At 43.9% G+C, this 22297-nt stretch overlaps 1 protein-coding gene across 1 annotated transcript in view; it reads right to left on the minus strand.

Annotated features, from left to right (window-relative positions):
- Positions 1–447: 447 nt before the first annotated feature.
- Positions 448–22297, minus strand: part of OGFRL1 (opioid growth factor receptor like 1) — a 70804-nt gene continuing 48954 nt past the window's right edge. Inside the window, exons 6-7 of the mRNA XM_033939217.1 lie at positions 12769–12914; positions 448–1676 (exon numbers count right to left, since the gene is read on the minus strand). Of these exons, the coding sequence (XP_033795108.1) occupies positions 911–1676; positions 12769–12914 (912 nt within the window). The 3' untranslated portion in view covers positions 448–910. The remainder of the gene's footprint in view (positions 1677–12768; positions 12915–22297) is intronic.

The following is a 22297-nucleotide window of genomic DNA, read 5'->3' on the forward strand; positions in this document are numbered from 1 at the left end:
CCCTGGGCAAGTCACTTAATCCCCCACTGCCCCAGGTACATTAAACAGCGTGTGAGCCCACCAGGACAGATAGGAAAAAATTGTTTGAGTACCTGAATGTAAACCACTTAGGCTATAAGTGGTATATAAATGCTTAAATAAATAAATCACTAAATAAAATTAACACATCTACTTTGGTGTTAGGCACCTATCTTTTGTAGAATCACGCCTAAGATAGGCGCCTCCCAATTAAATTTTATTTTTTTTCAATTATGAACTTGTTAAAGCTCATTATTGAAGTCAATTTACTAATTAAGTTCTATTTTAAGCACCTATTTATTTGGGTGATCATTGACTTGGAAGGATTGCAGCGCAGCATACTCCAGTACTATGCCCCATACAATAGTTGGAAATAGCACAAGATTACTATTTAAATTTAAAGTTAGATGGTATTTTTTTTTTTTTTTAATTTACACATGAATATCTTCCTTCACTTAACACAAACGCTAATATACTGTATTTGCTAAACAAATTGGCCACTATACATTCATGAAAATGCAGTTATAGGTTTTTGAAAAGTAAAAAATAATAAATTAATTGCTACATGCAGAATTATCAAGTTCAGGTTTAGAGCACATTGTTGGGTTATGTTGGACTGCATCCTGCAATACTTACTATAAATAACCAATAATTGTATGGTACGGAGTATTTTTATCTCCTTAGAATAAGACCGTCCAAGAGCAATCGTCTATTCTCATTTCAAGAGATGTGTTAGAAAAAAGAGAGGGCTCTGTGCTAAACTCGCACACCATATTTAAACTTGGTCAAGTCCTTATATCAAGCATACTCATCCAGTATTCAAGCACAACCTCGTGAAAGACAGCATTAGATAATGTATCATTCAACTAAAGGAAAAGTCTTAAAATGAAGCTTATGATTTGGCGCCTTCTTTGTTCTGCAAGTTAAGGTCTGGTAACAGCAATTCGACTGTCTGTATGTCCATTGTCAGAGTAGTTGACAAACTGGGTGAAGAGACCTCATCACTTTCATGACAAGGACACTGTTCCGCTGTTTCTGGGTTCTCGCATCCCTGAGTCACGACTTCCTCGTCTCTTCCAGCCCTTTCTTCTTCCTCAGGGGGAGATATGGTTCCTTCTCTACTTGCTGGAGGATCATTCTCTTCTTCAGCCCTAAAATCCTGATTCTCCTCTTCAATCTTCTCTTCAATGATGCTTTTATTGTCCACTTCACTTCTAGAAGAGCGACTAGCTTGGTCACAGAGTTCCCCCGTCTTTGGTTCAGCATTTTTACCATTTGAGCTTACAAGGGTGGAGATGTGACTGGCATCTTTTGACCTTATCTGCATTTGTATTGGACTGCGGCGGGCACACAAAGCGGAGGCTGTTTTTTTGCTCACATTATTTTCTTCGGGCCTTGTTTTCTTTTGAGGGCCCCAGATAAAGTGCTCAGCTGGTTTGTAATGCCGCTGAGCAATCCGCAGAAGCTTCCTCCTCTCTCTTCGGTCTTTAATTGTGTATATAAAATATTCCAAAGCACTCTGTTTAATGTTTGGTATTGTATTTTCTACAAGAGCCTCCTGGAGGAAAAGTTTTACCAGAGGAGGTTTGAAGCCCTCATATCCAAGTTCACCAAGACTTTTCAATATGCGAGTTATTCTTAGATAGTTATGTTGAGACCTGAAAGAGAATCATAAAATTAGTGACTATAGTCACAAGATTAATGTCTTGTACTACTTTCAAAGGTTTTTATGGAATACCAAGAAATCCCGTTCTTTAGATAATCTATGGTTTGCAAACATACCAATTAGGCTCCTTGATCAAGGATTTAAACACAGCAGAATACCAAAGAAAGAACTTGACTTATACCTGTCAAATTGCACCCACTAATAAAACTACTTTGAAACACTGATAATCAATTTTTAACTTGCAAATGGAGAGTGTTAAACAGAAACAATTAACAGGGAAATGGTACAAAGAGAAATGTGCCTGTTGTCCAGCAGCCTTACTTGTTGCTTTTTTTTGGGGGGGAGGGGGAAGGGGGGTTCACCCTTTGGACTTTAGTCTTGGTTTACTATTGATCTAGAGCCTTTCTATGCTCCATCAGAAGTTAAGCAGGTCTGGTTCAAGACTATCAATTTCTGTAAAGTATTTATCACAGGCAGATTTTTCTCATAAACCAGTGCCAGCTCTCCGCCCGAGATGCTATTTTTAAAACATAATAGATATTGGTAGACATGGCCTAATTTGCCCCAGCCAGTCCACCAAAATGTTCCTGCTTCTAATACTATAAACATCTCCTAGCTGTCAGCCATGCACACAACAACCTGCAGGAAACCTCTGCTGTCTTTTTTGTTCTTAACTGGGAAGGGTGGCAAAGAGTAATACTTTTAAAACCAATAGGAGGAAATATTTTTTCACTCAGAAAAGAGTTAAGCTCTAGAATACGTTGTCAGAGGACGTGGTAAGAATGGTTAATGTAGCTGGTTTTAAGAAAGGTTTGGAAAAGTTCCTGGAGGAAAAATCCATAGTCTGCTGTTGAGATAAACATGGGGAAGCCACTGCTTGCCCTGGATCGGTGGCATGGAATGCTGCTACTATTTGGGTTTTTGTCAGGCACTTGTGACTTGGATTGGCCTCCGTGAAGATGGGATACTGGGCTAAGAACATAAGAACATAAGCAGTGCCTCCGCCGGGTCAGACCATAGGTCCATCCTGCCCAGCAGTCCACTCTCGTGGCGGCCCAAACAGGTCACGACCTGTCTGAATAACCAGAAGGGGCCCCCTTGCTACCTTGGTTTCCCATTGAAGTCCTATCTTCCCATCGAAGTCCTAATCCTCCGGTCTTGCACATTCACGACTTGGTTGGGTTTCCATACTTATTATCTGATTAGTTTTCTATACTTGTATTACATCCCAGCACCTCTCTCAGTATCCCACGATCCCTTTATCCCTCAGGAATCCGTCCAATCCCTGTTTGAATCCCTGTACTGTACTCTGCCTGATCACTTCCTCCGGTAGCGCATTCCAAGTGTCCACGACCCTTTGGGTGAAAAAAAACTTCCTTGCATTTGTTTTGAACCTATCTCCCTTCAGTTTCTCCGAATGCCCCCTCGTACCTGTTGTCCCCTTCAGTCTGAAGAATCTGTCCCTATCCACCCTCTCTATGCCCCTCATGATCTTGAAGGTCTCTATCATATCTCCCCTGAGCCTCCTCTTTTCCAGAGAGAAGAGCCCCAGCCTATCCAACCTCTCGGCGTATGGGCAGTGTTCCAGCCCTTTTACCAGTTTCGTTGCTCTCCTTTGGACTCTCTCAAGTACCGCCATGTTCTTCTTGAGGTGTGGCGACCAATACTGAACGCAGTATTCCAGATGTGGACGCACCATCGCTCGATACAATGACATGATGACTTCCCGCGTCCTGGTTGTTATGCTCCTCTTTATGATGCCCAGCATCCTGTTGGCTTTTTTCGAGGCTGCTGCGCACTGTGCAGATGGCTTCAGTGATGCATCCACCAGCACACCCAAGTCTCTCTCAAGACTGCTGTCTCCCAACAATGCCCCCCCCAATTTGTAGTTGAACAACGGGTTCTTTTTCCCTATATGCATGACCTTGCATTTTTCCACGTTAAAGCGCATTTGCCATTTGTTTGCCCAGTCTTCCAGCTTGTCCAGGTCCCTTTGCAGGTCCTCACACTCCTCCCTGGACCTAACTCTACCGCACAGTTTGGTATCGTCTGCAAATTGTATAACCTCGCACTTTGCCTCCTTTTCCAGGTCATTGATAAATATGTTGAAGAGTAATGGTCCCAGCACCGATCCCTGTGGCACACCGCTCGTGACTCCCCGCCAGTCAGAAAATTGGCCCTTCACTCCGACCCTCTGCAGTCTACCCGACAACCAGTGCTTGATCCATCTGTGCACATCCCCTCCCACCCCGTGGTTCCACAGCTTCCTAAGCAGCCTTTCATGTGGCACCTTGTCGAAAGCCTTTTGAAAATCGAGGTAAATGATGTCTATGGGTTCCCCATTGTCCACCCGACTGCTTATTCCCTCAAAGAAGTACAGAAGGTTCGTTAAGCATGACCTTCCCTTACAGAATCCGTGCTGGCTTGTTCTCAGTAGGCCATTTCTCTCGATGTGCTAGCAAATGCCGTCTTTGATCATAGCTTCCACCATCTTCCCTATAATTGAAGTCAGGCTCACCGGCCTGTAGTTCCCGGGGTCACCCCTCGATCCCTTCTTGAAGATAGGTGTGACATTCGCCAATTTCCAGTCCTCTGGTACCTCTCCAGTTTTCAAGGATAGGTTGCAAACTTGCTGGATTGTGCCCGCTATTTCTTGTCTTAGTTCCTTTAGAACCCTTGGGTGGATCCCGTCTGGGCCCAGTGATTTGCCGCATTTTAACCTGTCTATCTGTTTGAGGACATCCTCCTTACTTACTTCTATGTGCTCCAATTTTTCGGCCTGTTCCCCACTCATGAGCTCCTCTGAGTCCGGTATAGATGGACCATTGGTCTGACCCAGTAGGGCTATTCTTATGTAAAACTGAAATTATATTGTATAGGGAGGTGAAGGCCATTTCCAAACTGCATTAAAAGCCTCTCCTAATCTGTGTTCAGTTTATTATCAATGTGAATGGTTGAACACATCAAAATAATCAATCACTTCACCCCTCTTGTGATCAAGCAAAATCTTTTGCTGGCTTTTACAAAGCTGCAATAGAGATTTCTAATGTAGGCTGGCGAGGTAAATGCTCCAACACTCGTAGAATTCTTATGCGCATCAGAGCACTTACCTCTACTGTGGCTTTGTAAATGGAGCCCTTTGTATCTTAAAACATTCTTTCACTAGTGTTAAAGCCCGTTACATTAACGGGTGCTAGAAAGCAGCCCCCTTTCCCTCTCCCCTACAGTTCCTCCCTGACTGTCTCTCTGTGGCCACCTTCTGTTTCCCCTGCCCCAAGCAAAGCTGTCTGCCTCCCAGCACACCCTTCCCCCAAAGCAGCCCCCTTTCCTTCTCCCCCTCCAGTTCCTCCCTGACTGTCTCTCCATGGCCCCCCTTCTGTCTTCCCCCCAAGCAAAGCTGTCTGCCTCACAGCACACCCCTCCCCCAAAGCAGGCCCCTTTCCCCATCCTTTGAGAATTTTTACCTGCATGGGACACCTGCAGCACCGGCACCATACCCTCCAGCCGTTCCTCTGAGCGAAACTGCCACCACCGCTCAAACTCCAGTGAAACTGCCACCACCTGTTCAAACTCCTTCACGCGCCGCCCGCCTACACGCTGTTGAGGCTGCCGTGCACCGTCCCCATGGTCTGGTCGGCTCCCTTAGTCCCTTGCCGCCCCCTTCCCTTCCCGCGGTCGCGACAAACGTCCTGACTCCAGCAGCGACCGCAGCACTCTAAACACACTGCTTTGCGGCCTTCTACTGCCCTGATTTGCTCTGCCAGACCACTGGAAGGGAGGGTCGGATGGGAGGCTGAACAGGGGTTTGGGTGTGCCGGGGAGGGGGGGGGCAAAGATGCCGCCGATGAAGATGAACTGTCTTACAGGGGGGGGGGGGGGAACCCTAAGCGTGCATGCGCACTCCAGTCGTTAAGCCCTTTACATTAATGGGTGCTAGAATATGTCTGCCTGTCTTTTTCTTTCTGTCTCTCTCCCCCTCCATTTCCCTGTGTAGTGCTGTCTCTGCTTTCTTCCTCACTCTGCACTCTCCAGCTGTAACATTACTGCCTCACTTTTTCTCCCTGCTCCTGATCCTGTGTTTCCTTGTAGGTGTCTCTTCCTTTTTTTTTTTTTTTTATTCCTTCTTCAGTCTCAGTTGTTTATCTGAACATTCCCTTCCTCAGACTCTCCAACTGCAGCTCTCTTGCCCTCTAAGCCCCGGCTGTGCATGTCGCTCCTGATCCCCTTTCACTGACCCTTGTGACTGCATAATTTTTATGCCGGCTGGGTTTCCATGGCAACCCTGCTCGCTAATGCCCTGAACTCTCGCTTACAGCGATCGTGGTCTCCTTGCCACCTTGGGGTCTGTGAGTGTGGGGTTGTTTTGTTATTTCCTTCTGGGAAGCTCTTTTGCAGGCTAGTGGGTATGAGCGGCCGGGATCGCGAGCAATGCCCAATGTTCTGTTGCCAACCGTTACAATTGGGGCCTTGACTCCCTTAGTTCTGGCCGAAGTTATTTTTAAGTTCTAAGCCGTGGCAGTGGCTTCTCTCACAATCCCTGCCTGCGTCGGAAGCCTTCTCCGACGCAGGTGCGGCTCGTGAGAAGAGCCGCGGCAGTGGCTTAGAACTTAAAAATAACTTCGGTCAGAACATTACCTTGGGTTCCGATCGGGTCCTGTTTGGTCTGCTACTGCCTGGAGGAGCTGAAGAGCAGGGAGGCCCGCGTACAGATTCTCTGCCGGCCACTGTCACAGCTAGGCGCGCATGCGCACTCCTGCGGCCACAGACCTACGGATCATGGAAGCACGCAGTTAAGAGTTCGCATGCGCGGCTAGGGTTTTATTATATAGGATAATATGTTCTTCATATTCCCACTCCAAAATAGAATTTGATCATCAACATTGAATTTTTGTGTGCAGCAGGCTATACTTACACAAATCTATTCTATCTTAACAATGAAGAGCACTATCCAATCCAACAAAGGGTTCTGTTTTGCAATCTTGCATCAAGTGTTCAAAACTGTGCTCTATTGCATGGATAAATCAAACTGAATGCTTACCCCCAATGTGGCACAGGCACGCAGCACCAACCCACAGGAGGTGCCGGTGCCTGAAGATCGTGCCTCTCCCCCGACTGGGCCTTGAGCATATGCGCATGCTCATGGCCTTCTGGCTCTCATTCTCTCCGAGAATCTCGGAGAGAGGCGGGAGCCAGAAGGCCTTGAGCATGCGCAGATGCTCAAGGCCCAGTCGGGCACCTCCTGTGGGTTGGTGCTGCGTGCCGGTGCCATATTGGGGGTAAGCATTCAGTTTGGGCGGGCGGGGGATGCCGGTTACCGAGGTGGGGGGGGGGGGGACTTGCAAATCAAGTCAATGCTCGGTTTGTGAGTCACGATTTGCGAGAATGTTTTGCTCGTCTTGCAAAACACTTGCAAACTGCAGTACTTGTAAAACCGAGGTTTGACTGTACTTGCTTTTTATTGTTTTATTTATATTCCTTTATAATTTATTTTTTGCAGGGTGTTATAACATTATAAATTTTTTACAAATATAATTTCTGGTCTAGGCTGAAGCCAAAACATAGCTGTGCTAGCTCTAACCTGTGATTTCTGGATTTATACATATACAGTATATATTTTAACTAGGATTTTGCTTCACTTGATTTCCTGGCACCACTTGCTGTGAATGTTGTCTTGCTTCTTTTTCATTACGGTACTTTTCTTACATGAAAGCCAACTGGGTCTCCAAAGAGCTGTTACAAAGCTTTCTAAAGTAGACCCAGAGCCGTCTGCTTGTGGCTCATATGTTATTTCTAAGTGGCTAAATGGTTCAGCTATTATTTATTCATAGCATTCTAATTCATTTAAAAATACAAGAAATGACAGGGAGATTTGACCTTCTTCATACTTACAGAAAGTAAAGAACTCAAACTGTATAGTACAGAAGAAATATAAAAAGGTAAGAATTATTTTTAAGGCTTTGGAATGCTCATTTAAATATGGCATCGAAATTGGCTATTTTGGCAGCGATACTGCATTTAAACACACAATTCATTAAATATTTGATGTATTCCATAACATTTTTGGCCTAGAAGTCCGCGTTATTACTCTAAATTTCCAGTTCCATTACTCTCAGCCTCTCCTGATGTTTCTGCACTATGAAACCTCATTTACAAAGAGCTAAGCTTATTTCCCTGAACTAACACAGCAAAATCACTGGCTGGAGAAGTAGAAGCTAGACTCTCAAATTTTACAAAATAAGGGTTTTAAAAAAAGTTTTACAATTTTATAAAAGCCAGCTTTTCTCAATAATGACAGGAATAGCTATTCAGATAGTTACACGTAACTGGATGAATTGCGATAGACTTAATTACACATTTTGGTGGGCAAACTTATGTTCAATTTATAAGTATGAGAGAATAAACGCTATGGGGCTCATAATCGAAAGAGAAAAATGTCCAAAAACCGGCCTAAGTCGGCACTTGGACGAACATTTCTCAAAAACGTCCAAGCGCCGAGAATAAAACCGGGTTTTGGACGTATTTAAAAACGACCTAGGCCTTCATAGTGCCGCTCAACGTCCAAAGCTAAACGTGGTGTTTCGGGAGGCATGTCGAGGGCGGGAGTTGGGCGGGACGTGGGCTGGCTTAGACTTAGTTGTACAGCATTTATAATTGAAAGTTTTACAACAGAGAGGGTGGTGGATGCCTGGAATGCGCTCCCGAGAGAGGTGGTGGAGAGTAAAACTGTGACTGAGTTCAAAGAAGCGTGGGATGAACACAAAGGATCTAGAATCAGAAAATAAGATTAAATATTGAACTAAGGCCAGTACTGGGCAGACTTGCACGGTCTGTGTCTGTATATGGCCGTTTGGTGGAGGATGGGCAGGGGAGGGCTTCAATGGCTGGGAGGGTGTAGATGGGCTGGAGTAAGTCTTAACAGATATTTTGGCAGTTGGAACCCAAGCACAGTACCAGGTAGAGCTTTGGATTCTTGCCCAGAAATAGCTAAGAAGAAAAAATAAAAAATTTAAATTGAATCAGGTTGGGCAGACTGGATGGACCATTCGGGTCTTTATCTGCTGTCATCTACTATGTTAGAGTCTAGACGGAACTTGGACGTTGTCACCTAAACTCACCAGATAAGCACTGAAAACACATAACACAGACCCTCACACACTACCCCAGTGATCACCAACAACCCCCCACCCCCATAAAAATTTTATTCACAACTTTAAATTTCAGTCTCCAGACCATCATCACCTGGCCGCCTAGCATAGGAAAGCCTAGTCATCTATCCCAGAGGCAGCTTAAGTCGTCTTGGCGGTGGGTTAGGGACCCATAGAGAGGAGGACCCATGCCCATAAGCCCCTGTAAGCACTGCATTGATACTGAAACATGTGCACTGCCCTATACACCCACAAAACCCTTTTTGTACTGGCATATAAGTGGTTCCTGCAGCCATAAGGGTTATTGGGGTGGTAGATAAGTGGGTCTAGGGGATTCTGGAGGTGGTTTGGGGGGGCTCACCGTCACCTATAAGGGAGCTGTAGTGAGGAGAAGCCATGGCACTCTTTTTGTGAAGTTCACAGCAGTGCCCTGTAAGGTACCCCACTATTTAGGTGGCATGTCTGAGTGTGCAGTCCATCACTTTGCAGACCCCTCCTACATCCAACAGGGCTTGTTCTAGGTGTTTTGGACTTGGACGAAAAGTTGGATGGAAATCTATAATAATAAAATGCTAAGCGCACATGCGCACTCGCGCCGTCGTGTTCCCTGATCCATTTTCTGTTGGGATGTGCTGGGAAGAATGTACATGCGCGCTTACTACCTACGTCACAGCAACTCAGCTGGGGCAGTCGGGGCCTCCCCCGCCGCGCCCAACCTGCTCATACAACTCCCACAAAGGGGGGAAGGGAGGGCTACTTCCCTCTCTCTCCATTTGCTTTTGAGACCGTCCGCGACAGGCCCCGCAGCCTCCCTCCTCTGAACGTTGTTTCCTCTGATTATCCAGTATTCAGCCCTCCCCCCCCCGCCACTACTTCCTGTTTCTGGCGAGGCGGGCTGCGTCAGAGGTGACGGGGTATTGAAGCGTGAGCGAGCTGCGGAAGTGGTGGTGGTGGTGGGCGGCCTCAGGTATGAGTTTGACGTTAGGATGGTGGGGTGGGGAGGCCTGAGAGCGAGCGTGCGCGCACAGGGAGGAGACGGGGAGAGACGCGCTGGACTGGCAGGGGGTTGGAGAAGCGGAAGAGGAGAGACCGGTCTCCGAATGCGTGTGAAGAGAGGGGGGCTCTTGGAGTGTGAGGCCAGCGGAAGACGTGTGACACTCCCGCCTGTGCTTCCCTCCCCCTTCTCCCCCGCAGAACAACTTCCAAGGGAAAACACAGTGCGACTCATTGAGTTCAGTAGTTTTTACCTGCTGGACTTGGCTGATGCAGCATAAACACCAACCTCACCTTCTCCTCAAATTGACAGGGCTCGTTCACTACCCAAATACCTCCCTTCACACTTATCCAGTATGCTTCCAACCCAGACTCCTCCCCTCCTCCCACTACACATTTATTACTCGTCAATGTCTTAGCAAACTCACTAATCATTCCTTACTGCCTCTCCCACTAATTAATGTTCCCACTAACCCAATTCCGTTCCTCTCTCCATCTGATTCACACTCTCCCAATCCCTCCATCCACACTTATTTTCCAACTACTACTCCTGATCAGACACTCTCTCTGTCAGACCCAGATTCTCTACTGCCCTGGCTCCATGTGACACATACACTTCAAAACTGTTTCCCATCCTCGATTGCTGTGACATTCACTCAATTGCTCTTTCCTTCCACTGCTCTGACAGACACCAAAACTATCTCCCTCCTCCCATTCAATTCATTTGTTTCCCAACTTCTCCCTCAGTGACCACTTTCAAAACTCTACCCTCACCCATAAACATCCTTTTTTTTTTTTTTACTGTATCTCCCCAACTGCCCTGCTCCCATTCCACCCCCAATCTGGCACACTTACTCCCCCGACTGCCACCTTTCCTAGGATTCAGCACACTCAATTCCAAGCCACTTCACTCCTCCTCACGGATCTGACACAACTGCACAGGGAAATGGAGGGGGAGGGAATGCTGATGTGTCTACTGCACAGGGAAGTGGAGGGGGGAGAGAAATGCTGCTGCATAGGGGGCAGGGAGAGAGACAAATAGAAAGAAAGGCAGATAGTGAGAGAGAGGGAGACAGAAAGAAAAGAAGAAAGAGACAGCGGCAGGGAGAGAGTCAGAAAGAAAGAAAGACAGTGGGAGAGAGAGACATAAAGAAAGACAGACAGACATACATTCTAGCAGGGGGGAGATAAAACAAAGGGAGAAGGGCTGCTGCTGGACAAGGGGAGCAGTGAAGGGGTGGTGGTGGACACAGGGGAGGTAAAAGGAAGGGAGACTGGACAGGGGGAGCAGGCAAGGGATGGTGGTGGACAGCCAAGGAAAAAGAAAGAGAGAAACAAAGAAAGACAGAAATACAGAAAGCAGCTAAGGAGAGAGAGAGAAAGAAATAAAGACAGACACACACACACATATATTCTAGCACCTGTTAATGTAACGGGCTATAAGACTAGTGTGGTATAAAGATGGACGATTTAGCGGCTTGGAAAATCAGATCGGCAGGACGTATAATTAGACGATTTTTGAAAGTAAAACAAAGTTGGACGTCTCTTTCGAAAATGTCTTAGGCTCTTTTTAACTTTGGACAACTTGCGAGATGGACGTAAACGGACTTAAGATGTCCCTTTCGATTATACCCCTCTAAATGTTTAGGACATAGTAATGCATTCAATAAGGTGTGGAGTCCATTGACTACATATATAGGGTCGCATTAGCTGACATGTACTTTTTCTTATTAGATTACTTCCTTGCACATCCAGGGTGGGAGGGAGGATAGTAATATTATGTATTGTATATAGTTTATGGAAAATTTAGTTATAAGTATATATTTCTAATTATTGCTAGTTAAGGGAAGGGGGAGAAAATGATTTGTTTTAAAATGTTTGTATGTGTAAAGTGCTTTTTCTGATTTGCTCTTGATAATTCATTGTAGTGCACTGTTATTATTTAAAAATCAATAAAGAATTTTAAAAAAAAGGGTTTTACAATTTGAATGAAACTACAACAAAACTTCTTAATTTTGGTCCATCTAGATTAAATGCAGTGCTGTAACAGTTTATCATATTTTGTGTACATTCAAAATAATTTCTATTGTTTTGAAGTAATAGTTTATGTATGAAAGCCTATAACACAACACAACAGCCTCCCCATGCCCCTCCCCCCAATAGCTTGCAATGTCCCAAACGAGTCTGCATCCCTTTTCCTGGGCACTATTTTGACAGCAAGAGATCCCACGTGCCTGTCCCACGCTTTCTTGTAAACACACCAAAGTGTAGTTATGTAGGACCGGGGAAGTTCACAAACTGAAAGACCACAGAAAAGGTAAAAAAAACAGATGTGCAATTTGAATGGTTCATTTTGGAGATTTAAACAAATCTTTTGCCCCTTGCCACTTCTGCTCCAGGACAGCACACCCTCAGAGAATTTATTTAGACATTTCTCTCTCTGGTATGCAGTTGCTTTCAAATGCTTAGAAACACGCTCTAGAATAGAGCCTCCATCTAGAGAATGACACGGTGACAAAATTCATCATTGTTCCCGTCCCTGCGGATAACCGCGGGAAACCATCTTCATTCTTTAAGGAAAGAGAGAGGAATCAGAGTATGAATGGCCACAGCCAATGACCCGTAAGCTTTGCTTTGAAGAATGCTGGTGTAGAAGGAGAGAGGATGAAATAGACACTAGAAAATGACATGGGTTTATTTTCCGTGGTTATCCGCAGGGACGGGAACGGTGATGAATTTTGTCACCGTGTCATTCTCTACCCCCAACCTGCCCAATGCACTGTGGCCACCACAGGGGAAATAAGAGGACAGGAAGCAATTTTTGTGACACTCCCCCTCCCCCCTTGTACAACTGCACCACTTATACAGCCTCAGGCTGGCTATCAAAAAATTTAAGAATAAGCCCTCCCCAAAACAACAACAATGTAGGTCTACATCCATACTTACTCATTCAAATGCTGAAATCTTTCTTGCCAGTTGGCAGCTCTTGCTACATTTCCCGATTTACTTGTCAACTTTATGCCAAAAAATTCTAGCATCATTTTGTAGGCCAAAAGGAACCTCTTGATGGCTTCTTTAGTTTTTTTAAATTCCTAAAAAGAAAGCAAAAATTTAGGAGGCACAGAAACAAAACAAAGACATATTGTGCTGGGATAGAATCAGTCAAATTTTGGTCATGCTATAGTTATATATGGATTCTAGTATACAGTACTTGACAATATTCAATTGCCTGGCACAAAGAATTCATCCTTAAAAAAACCCATCCATACATACTTGTCTTCTGGGGGGGGGGTGTTTCTTAATTTCCCCCCTCCTTTACAAAGCCGTGCTACCGTTTTTAGCGCAGGCCGCTGCGGTAACAGCTCTGACATTCATCGTTTGCAATACAGTTTTCTAGATGTAGCTAATATACTTGCCTTTCTAGTAGTCAAATGTAACCCTGTCCCTCCTCTGAGAAAACAACACATTGGATTCTTTAGTGAGAAGTTACCCAATAAGACAAAACCGGGTTAACATACATAGACCTTATCCAAATAATAGTTACTGTAAATTGGGTGAAATAAAGCTTTTCAATAAAGCTAGAAAAATATATATAATAAATGGAAATAAGCCCAAATAGTCTGAAACAAATAAAATGCCTAGCTGTATTATACCACTTGGAATATTTAATAAACAGTTAAAGGAATTGAACAAAAAAACTCTCAAATATTTTCCAGTCAATAGTTTTTCCTTACTGGAACGACGAGTGAGGTGATTAAATCTGCAGATGACACTAAACTGTTCAAAGCTGTTAAAATGCATGCGGACTGTGAAAAATTGCAGGTGGACCTTAGGAAATTGGAAGACTCGGTTTCCAAATGGCAGATGAAATTTAATGTGGACAAATGCAAAGTGATGCACATTGGGAAGAATAACCTGAATCACAGTTACCGGATGCTATGGTCCACCTTGGGGGTTAGCACCCAAGAAAAGGATCTGGGTGTCATTGTAGACAATATGATGAAACCTTCTACCCAATGTGCGGTGGAGGCGGCCAAAAAAGCAAACAGGATGCTAGGAATTATTTTAAAAAGGGATGGTTACCAAGACTAAGAATGTTATAATGCCCCTGTATCGCTCCACGGTGCGACCTCATCTAGAATATTGTGTTCAATTCTGGTCTCCTTATCTCAAGAAAGATATAGTGGCACTAGAAAAGGTTCAAAGAAGAGCCCAGTAACATAGTAGATGACAGCCGATAAAGACCCAAAAGGTCCATCAAGTCTGCCCAATCTCCGTTAAAACCTACTCCAGCCGATCTACACCCTCCCAGCCATTGAAGCCCTCCCCAGCCCATCCTCCACCAAACAAGTCTGCTCAGTACTGGCCTTAGTTCTTCAATATTTACTATTATTTTCTGATTCTAAATCATCTGTGTTAATCCCATGCTTCTTTGAACTCCGTCACCGTTTTCCTCTCCATCACCTCTCTTGGGAGTGCATTCCAGGCATCCACCACCCTCTCCGTAAAGTAGAATTTCCTAACATTGCTCTTGAATCTACCACCCCTCAACCTCAAATTAAGTCCTCTGGTTTTACCATTTTCCTTTCTCTGGAAACATTTTTTTTCTACGTTAATACCTTTCAAGTATTTGAACGTCTGAATCATATCTCCCCTGTCCCTCCTTTCTTCTAGGGTATACATATTCAGGGCTTCCAGTCTCTCCTCATATGTCTTCTGGCGCAAACCTCCTATCATTTTCGTCATCCTCCTCTGGACCGCTTCAAGTCTTCTTACGTCCTTCACCAGATACGGTCTCCAAAATTGAACACAATAGTCCATGTGGGGCCTCACCAAAGACCTGTACAGGGGCATCAACATCTTCTTCCTTCTACTGGCTATGCTTCTCTTTATACAGCTTAGCATCCTTCTGGCAGCAGCCACCGCCTTGTCACACTGTTTTTTTCACCTTTAGATCTTCGGACACTTTATACAGCCCAGCATCCTTCTGGCAGAAGCCACTGCCTTTGTCACACTGGTTTTTTGCCTTTAGATCTTTGGACACTATTACCCCAAGGCCCCTCTCCCCGTCCGTGCATATCAGCCTCTCATCTCCCAGCATAAACAGTTCCTTCTGATTATTAATCCCCAAATGTATTACTCCACATTTCTTTGCATTGAATTTTAGTTGCCAGATATTAGACCATTCTTATAACTTTTGCAGATCCTTTTTAATATTTCCACTCCCTCCTCGGTGTCTACTCTGTTACAAATCTTGGTATCATCTGCAAAAAGGCAAACTTTTCCTTCTAACCCTTCAGCAATGTCACTCACAAATATATTGAACAGGATCAGTCCCAGCACCAAAACCTGAGAGACTCCACTACTCACCTTTCCTTCCTCCAAGCGAATTCCATTAACCAACACCCTCTAGCGTCTGTCCAACAGCCAGTTTCTAATCCAGCGACCAAGATGGTAAAGGAGATGAACTCCTCTCATATGAGGAAAGACTAAAATGGTTAGGGCTCTTCTGCTTGGAAAAGAGACGACTGAGTGGAATAGAACGGGTACTACAAGTGGATCGATTTTTCACTCTGACAAAAATTACAAAGACTAGGGGACACTTGATGAAGTTACAGGGAAATACTTTTAAAACCAATAGGAGGAAATATTTTTTCACTCAGAGAATAGTTAAGCTCTGGAACGCGTTGCCAGAGGATGTGGTATGAGCGGATAATGTAGCTGGTTTTAAGAAAGGTTTGGACAAGTTCCTGGAGGAAAAGTCTTTAGTCTGTTATTGAGAAAGACATGGGGGAAGCCATTGCTTGCCCTGTATCGGTAGCATGCAATATTGCTACTCCTTGGGTTTTGGCCAGGACCTGGATTGTCCACCGTGAGAATGAGCTACTGGGCTTGATGGACCATTGGCCTGACCCAGTAAGGCTATTCTTATGTTTACAAATCTAGGGATCCTTTTACTAAGGCGCGTAGGCCGTTTTAGCATGCGCTAAATATTAGCATGCGTTAAACGCTAACACGTCCATTATATTCTATGGACACGTCAGCATTTAGCACGTGCTAAAACGGCTAGCGTGCCTTAGTAAAAGGACCCCTTAGAGCAGGTGTCTCCAAAGTCCCTCCTCGAGGGCCAAATCCAGTCAAGTTTTCGGGATTTCCCCAATGAATATGCACTGAAAGCAGTACATGCACATAGATCTCATGCATATTCATTGGGGAAATCCTGAAAACCTGACTGGATTCGGCCCTTGAGGAGGGACTTTGGAGACCCCTGCCCTAGAGTTAGAAATCTTGAACAATATTGCTGTACACGGTTTCTTCTCTTTACTTCTAAAGCAACACAATTTATAGACATTTATCTCAGTGTAAATGTAACCTTTTAACAGCTTCTACCCCAGAGGTATCTGATAATGCAATAAAAAGTTTGATGTATAAATTCAGTCCAAAAATAACCTTGAGTCCTTGACATCTTCCAACTTGCATGCAACTGTTTCTTCTCCTTGCTTGACTTTCTCTTTAATTAATCTTCACCCTAAACCAGGGATAGGCAATTCCGGTCCTTGAATATGCATGAGATGGATCTGCATGCACTGCCTCCTTGAGATACAAATCCATCTCATGCATATTTATTGTGGATATTCTGAAAACCTGACGTGACTCCGGCTCTCGAGGACCGGAATTGCCTACCCCTGCCCTAAACCTATCTCCCTGCGTGTATGAATATACTTGTAAGCCTGTCTCAAAGGATACCCAAACTGAGTAATTTCTAAATAAAACAAAATAATTTTTTCCCTTTCCCAAGTTTTCTAGCTGCACTAAAATATGAAATCCCCGACTCTGAGGAGATATGCGATTACAATGCAGTCAATTTGGAACTTTGCAAAGCTGTTTGTCTTTGGCTGCTCAGAGACCCATACAGCATCACTATCTCTTTCGCTCTCAAAACCTAAAGAGAATGTACTTCCCCCTTTCCATTTGAAACACAAGGCATTACTGAAGAAACTCTGATTCCTCACCAAAGAGAATTGTATCTCTTAAAAAGAAAAATCTCTCAAATACTTTTTAAACAAAGTTGCAGGAACAGATCAGCAACTCTCTCTGTAGGAACTAGATAAAATACCTTAAGCCAGGACCAAGTCAAAATAATCAACCAACAACAAATTTTTTTAAAAAAACAAAAGCACTCTATATGCAGAGAGAATGTTAATTATAATTTATATTTGGGTTTTTTTTCAAAGAGGTCCAGGCAGATGACTTTAAAATATGCAATGTCACCTCGGTAACAACTATACAAAAATAGACAAATATACCTCCTCCCCTTTTACTAAACCGCAATAGCAGTTTTTAGCTCAGGGAGCGGTGCAACTCCCGACGTTCATAGGCTCCCTGCGCTAAAAACTGCTATTGTGATTTAGTAAAAGGGGGCCATAATGCAAAATAGAGACAGCAGATAAAAATTCAGACACATTTTGACCACTAAATTTAAAATAAAATAATTTTTCCTACCTTTGTTGTTTGGTGATTTCATGAGTCTCTGGTTGCTTTTCCTTCTGACTGTGCATCCAATATTTCTTCCCTTCTTTCTGCCTCCTGCATGCTTCCTCTCCTCCAGACCTCATTCCATTCTCCAACCAACATCTCTCTCTGTCTCTCCATGAGTCCAACTTTTTCTTCCTCTCTCCCTGCCTGCCCCATGCCACCCGAAACACTCCATTCCCTCCCCCAACTTTTTCTTCCTCTCTCCCTGCCTGCCCCATGCCACCCGAAACACTCCATTCCCTCCCACAACTTTTTCTTCCTCTCTCCCTGCCCCCCTTCTGTCTGTCTTTCTTTCTTTCTCTCTCTCTCTCCCTGCTGCAGATTTCTCCCTACTGGCCTGGAATTTCCTCTCCGGACGTCAGAATTGACGTCAGGGGGTAAGGCTTGTGGGCCTGGCGCTTGTGCAGTGGCTGCACACGCCTGGCTTTTGCGGCGTTGGGGAAGCAGGGAGAATGCAAAGGCAACACAAATCTATTGCAGAGCCCGGGATGGACTCCACGATCGACTCGCATTGCCCTTGCGATCTACTGGTCGATCACCCCTGCCTTAAGCAAATACACTATGTATTTTACTTTGGTTATCTAGATCTTCCTACCTGTGGTGATTTTCAAAGAAATATCATTCCACTTACATTATCAGCAATCAAAATTTTATTTAACCAGTTAACTTTTCTCACAAAAGTATCAATTCAGACTATTCATAAAAACATGTTATCTCTCAGAAAGCAGTGCTTCAAAAATCTCCTCTCCACCTCAGTGGCAGTTATTCTCTTTCTCTCCTATCTGTAAAGGTACTGGGAAATATATTTTTATCCCTCTTGTATATTGCAGTCACACCACCTTTCGTTCATAAACTTTAAAATTACTACTTCCCATTCAAGGGCAACACTTCTGCAGCATCAGCTCTGAAGCAGTTGCTCTAAATTAACTTTTTTTTTTTTTTTTTTTAAATAATCACCTCCGATTACCTCAAAGCTGTGCTGCCCAGAATTCCACAGATGACACATCCAGTGCAGAATTCCATAAGTTGCAGAGCTAAGTAGATAGCTTTTTAATATCAAAATATTGGTTTTAATTATTTGCAACCACTAGTTACACTAAATACTTCCAAAGGCAGTGATATTAGAAGCGTTTGAAAGATAGCCAGTCGCAACCAAAGTCTGTGACCAATATTTTATTTGACACTTGGTATACTACCATTCACAGGTGTATCGAGACAGTTTAGAGGCCAATCTAATTTAATCTTTGGTTTATATACCAGATCATCTCCCAGTTGAGCTCGACCCGGTTCACATATAATTAAGACTAGAGTACATAGCAGAAAACATAGGAGACGGAAGAACTAATTAAAAACTAAAGTACATAAGAAAAGCATAAGAAAAATAACTAGCATATTATCATTTCATTGAGGCTGTAGTTAAACCATTTAAAAATTGCGAGAACAAAGTTTTCAGGAATTTACAAAATAATTGCAGCTGGCCTAAAAGCCTAATGGAGTCAGGAAGTTCATTTCAGATCTCTATAAACTTGAAAAGATCAACTGAGCTTCCTAAGACTAGACAGCTGATATTTAACCGTATTACATCATCTAACAGTTGACACTTAAGACAGAAATCAAGCACAAATTAGCTATTAGTCAGGAAAAAGTTGATCCAGCAAGAGGGGAGTAGGGAGCATAAAAGATATTATACAAAGGCAATATACGCCAAGAATAAACCTTACGGAAGGCATGATTCTTCATCAAGATTTAGAATTTCTTTATTAAAAGCTCTGAACAAAGGGTAAGGTACAATTGAATCCACTGAGAGGGAGCTAGACAATGAAAGGCAAAGAACAAGAAGAATCCATGAAAATTGGAGATGGAAGGTACTACCAGAAAATTTGTATTAAAATAAAAGGAGTGAGCAGGAGTATAGGGAACAAGCATCAAAGAAAGGTAGGAAAAGGATGTTGAGTGAAGAATGCACAATATGTAAGGAGAATGATTTTGTATTGAATTCTTCTACAGTTTATTGGTAACCAATGCTGTACATGTGATTGAAAGTTTTAGCCTCATAGATTAGTTTCATGGCAGTGTTTTGCAGTCAACAAACAGAAGAATAAAGGGATCATTCAGCCAAAAGCAAACTGGAGTAGCCAAGGCGATTAAGTATAAGGATGTGAAGTAATAATTTAATGCTTTTTTATCCATAAATGCCTTTAAAGAACTTATCTTCGTAACACCACCAATGATTTCTTTATGGATTGAAAGGGGGAGAGTGCGGCGCAGTGGTTAAAGCTACAGCCTCAGCACCCTGAGGTTGTGGGTTCAAAACCCCCGCTGCTCCTTGTGACCCTGGGCAAGTCACTTAATCCCCCATTGCTCCAGGTACATTAGATAGATTGTGAGCCCACCAGGACAGACAGGGAAAAATGCTTGAGTACCTGAATAAATTCATGTAAACCATTCTGAGCTCCTCTGGGAGAATGGTACAGAAAATTGAATGCATGAATAAATAAAGACATGAAAGCTGAAATTTAAAGAGGGTCCTAAGTAAACGATGATATCCTTGAAGGTAAGGAGAGTGGAATACATCACTGGCTGAAATGGGGAAGAAGACAGATGACTGAAAAACCCAAATTTAAAAGAAAAGTACTTCAAACACAACATTATATACTTTTCTTTTAAATTTGGGTTTTTCAGTCATATATATATATATATATATGACTGAAAAACCCAAATTTAAATTTATATATATATATATATATATACACACACTAGTATTTTAGCCCGTTACATTAACGGGTGCTAGAATAAATGTCTGTCTGTCTTTCTTTCTGTCTGTCTCTCTCCCTGACCCCCTTTGTCTGTCTGTCTTTCTGTGTCTCTCCCTGCCCCTGTGTCTTTCTTCTTTTCTTTCTGTCTCCCTTCCTCTGTCTTTCTTTCTATCTATCTGTCTCTCTCCCTGCCTCCTATGCAGCAGCATTTCTCTCCCCCCACTTCCCTGTGCAGCAGCCACACTAGCATTAGCCTCCAACCTACTTCCCTGTACAGCAGCATTCCCTCCCCCTCCATTTCCCTCCACCCTACTTCCCTGTACAGCAGCATTTCGTCCCCCCCCACTTTCCTGTGCAGCAGCCACAGCAGCAGCATTCTCTCCCCTCACACCACTTCCCTGTGCAGCAGCAGCATTTCCCCTACCCCCCCTTTCCCTTCCCACGGTCTGGCCGGCTTCCTTAGTCCCTTGCCGCCTCCCCTTCCCTTCCCGCGGTCCCGACAAACCTGCCGACTCCAGCAGCACCTGCAGCACTCTACACATGCTGCTTAGGGGCCTTCTACTGCCCTGATTTACTCTGTCATGTCCCTGATGGCATCATCAGAGACACGGCAGAGCAAATCAGGGCAGTAGAAGGCCCCGAAGCAGCGTGTGTAGAGTGCTGCAGACGCTGCTGGAGTTGGGACCGCGGGAAGGGAAGGGGGGGTGGAAAGGGACTACGTGAGCCGGTCAGACATTGGGAAGGGATGGGAGGGTCAGACCACGAAGAACTTAGTGAGTGAGTGAGTGGGGAGCCGGCAAAGCGGCTGGAGTGTTTTTTGTCGGCGCTTCTCTTCCCACCCCGCGAGGTGTCGCCACGGCTCCTCTCGATCCCCGTCAGCGTCGGAAGCCTTCTCCGACATTGGTGCGGCTCGTGAGAGGAGCCGACACTGCGTCTTTTAATATTGTGGAGAGTAGGGAGTCCAGCGCTGGTGGCCAGTCCTGCCGGCGAGTGTAGGTAGGTGCTGGGAAGAAGTAAGGCTGGGGGCTCGCACATGCGCACTCCTGCCGCCACAGACCTACTGATCACAGATCACGGAACACGCAGGTAAGAGTGCGCATGCACGGATAGGGTTTTATTATATAGGAGATATATATATATATATATATATATATATACATACATACACACACATACTGTACACATGTATACAAACAGATATGCGAGAATATATATACACCAAAAACAAAAAGGAAACTGCAGATGGAAATGTACAAAGAAAGGAATCTTTATTGAAAAAACATGTAAATTTGTAATCCTCTGAATATAACTCTCATATACATGGAGTGCGGACCCTACATGGTCCGTGTTTCGAAGAAACATTCCTTCCTCAGGGTCCGAGATGTCCAATCTATCACATGTAGAGAGTGATACAAAAAACAACGTAGTGATGTGGTCACCAAAATTTTCAAAACTGATGCGAAAAAAAATCTTCTGAGCTGACGCACTGAGTAAGTCCGGCTACATATACACACAAATGCATTGCTTTCAGCATTGGCTACAGAATGATTTCTGCTCACTGTATATGCAGTGATGGCCTTTGTTCTTGATGTCAGTTTATATATGTTCAGACATTGATCTTGAAAGATTTCTGCAAAACTCTAGTATTATTCTCCTGAATGCACACAGCTCTGGTCCATTGTGCAAGGTCTGCTTCAGTCACTGGATTATATATTGCTACTCTGTGTTTCATCAATGCCCATCTATGTTCAGAATATTCCAATCCAGGATATTTCCTGGCCAAGTTTCAAATAGTTATTTTCAATCCTGAGCCAGCCATGCTTTCATAGCTTTTGTTCCATGGCATAGTATACCATCCTGCTGAAAATGGGTAATGTCATGCATGTGCATGAAATTCCAGAGATTCTCTTTCAGAACATTCAAATAAATATTTCCACCGACCGTTGTGTCCTTAGGCATAATCCATAACGCTGCTCAACAACCCCTCACGAGTATACCCCAAACCATGTCCTTTCATGCTTGCTTCATTATGGGTACAACATACCTGGGTGGTTGTGTGTGGTTTGATTGTATCCTCCTCACCTATCTACAAAAGCTATAAAACTGAGTGAAGGTGCTTTCATCTGAAAACTCACTCTCATTGTATCGTGTCTGTAGCAGATATTGAGCCAGTCTTTAAAATT

This window comes from Geotrypetes seraphini, chromosome 3 (assembly GCF_902459505.1).
Source record: "Geotrypetes seraphini chromosome 3, aGeoSer1.1, whole genome shotgun sequence".
NCBI classification, from domain to species: domain Eukaryota; kingdom Metazoa; phylum Chordata; class Amphibia; order Gymnophiona; family Dermophiidae; genus Geotrypetes; species Geotrypetes seraphini.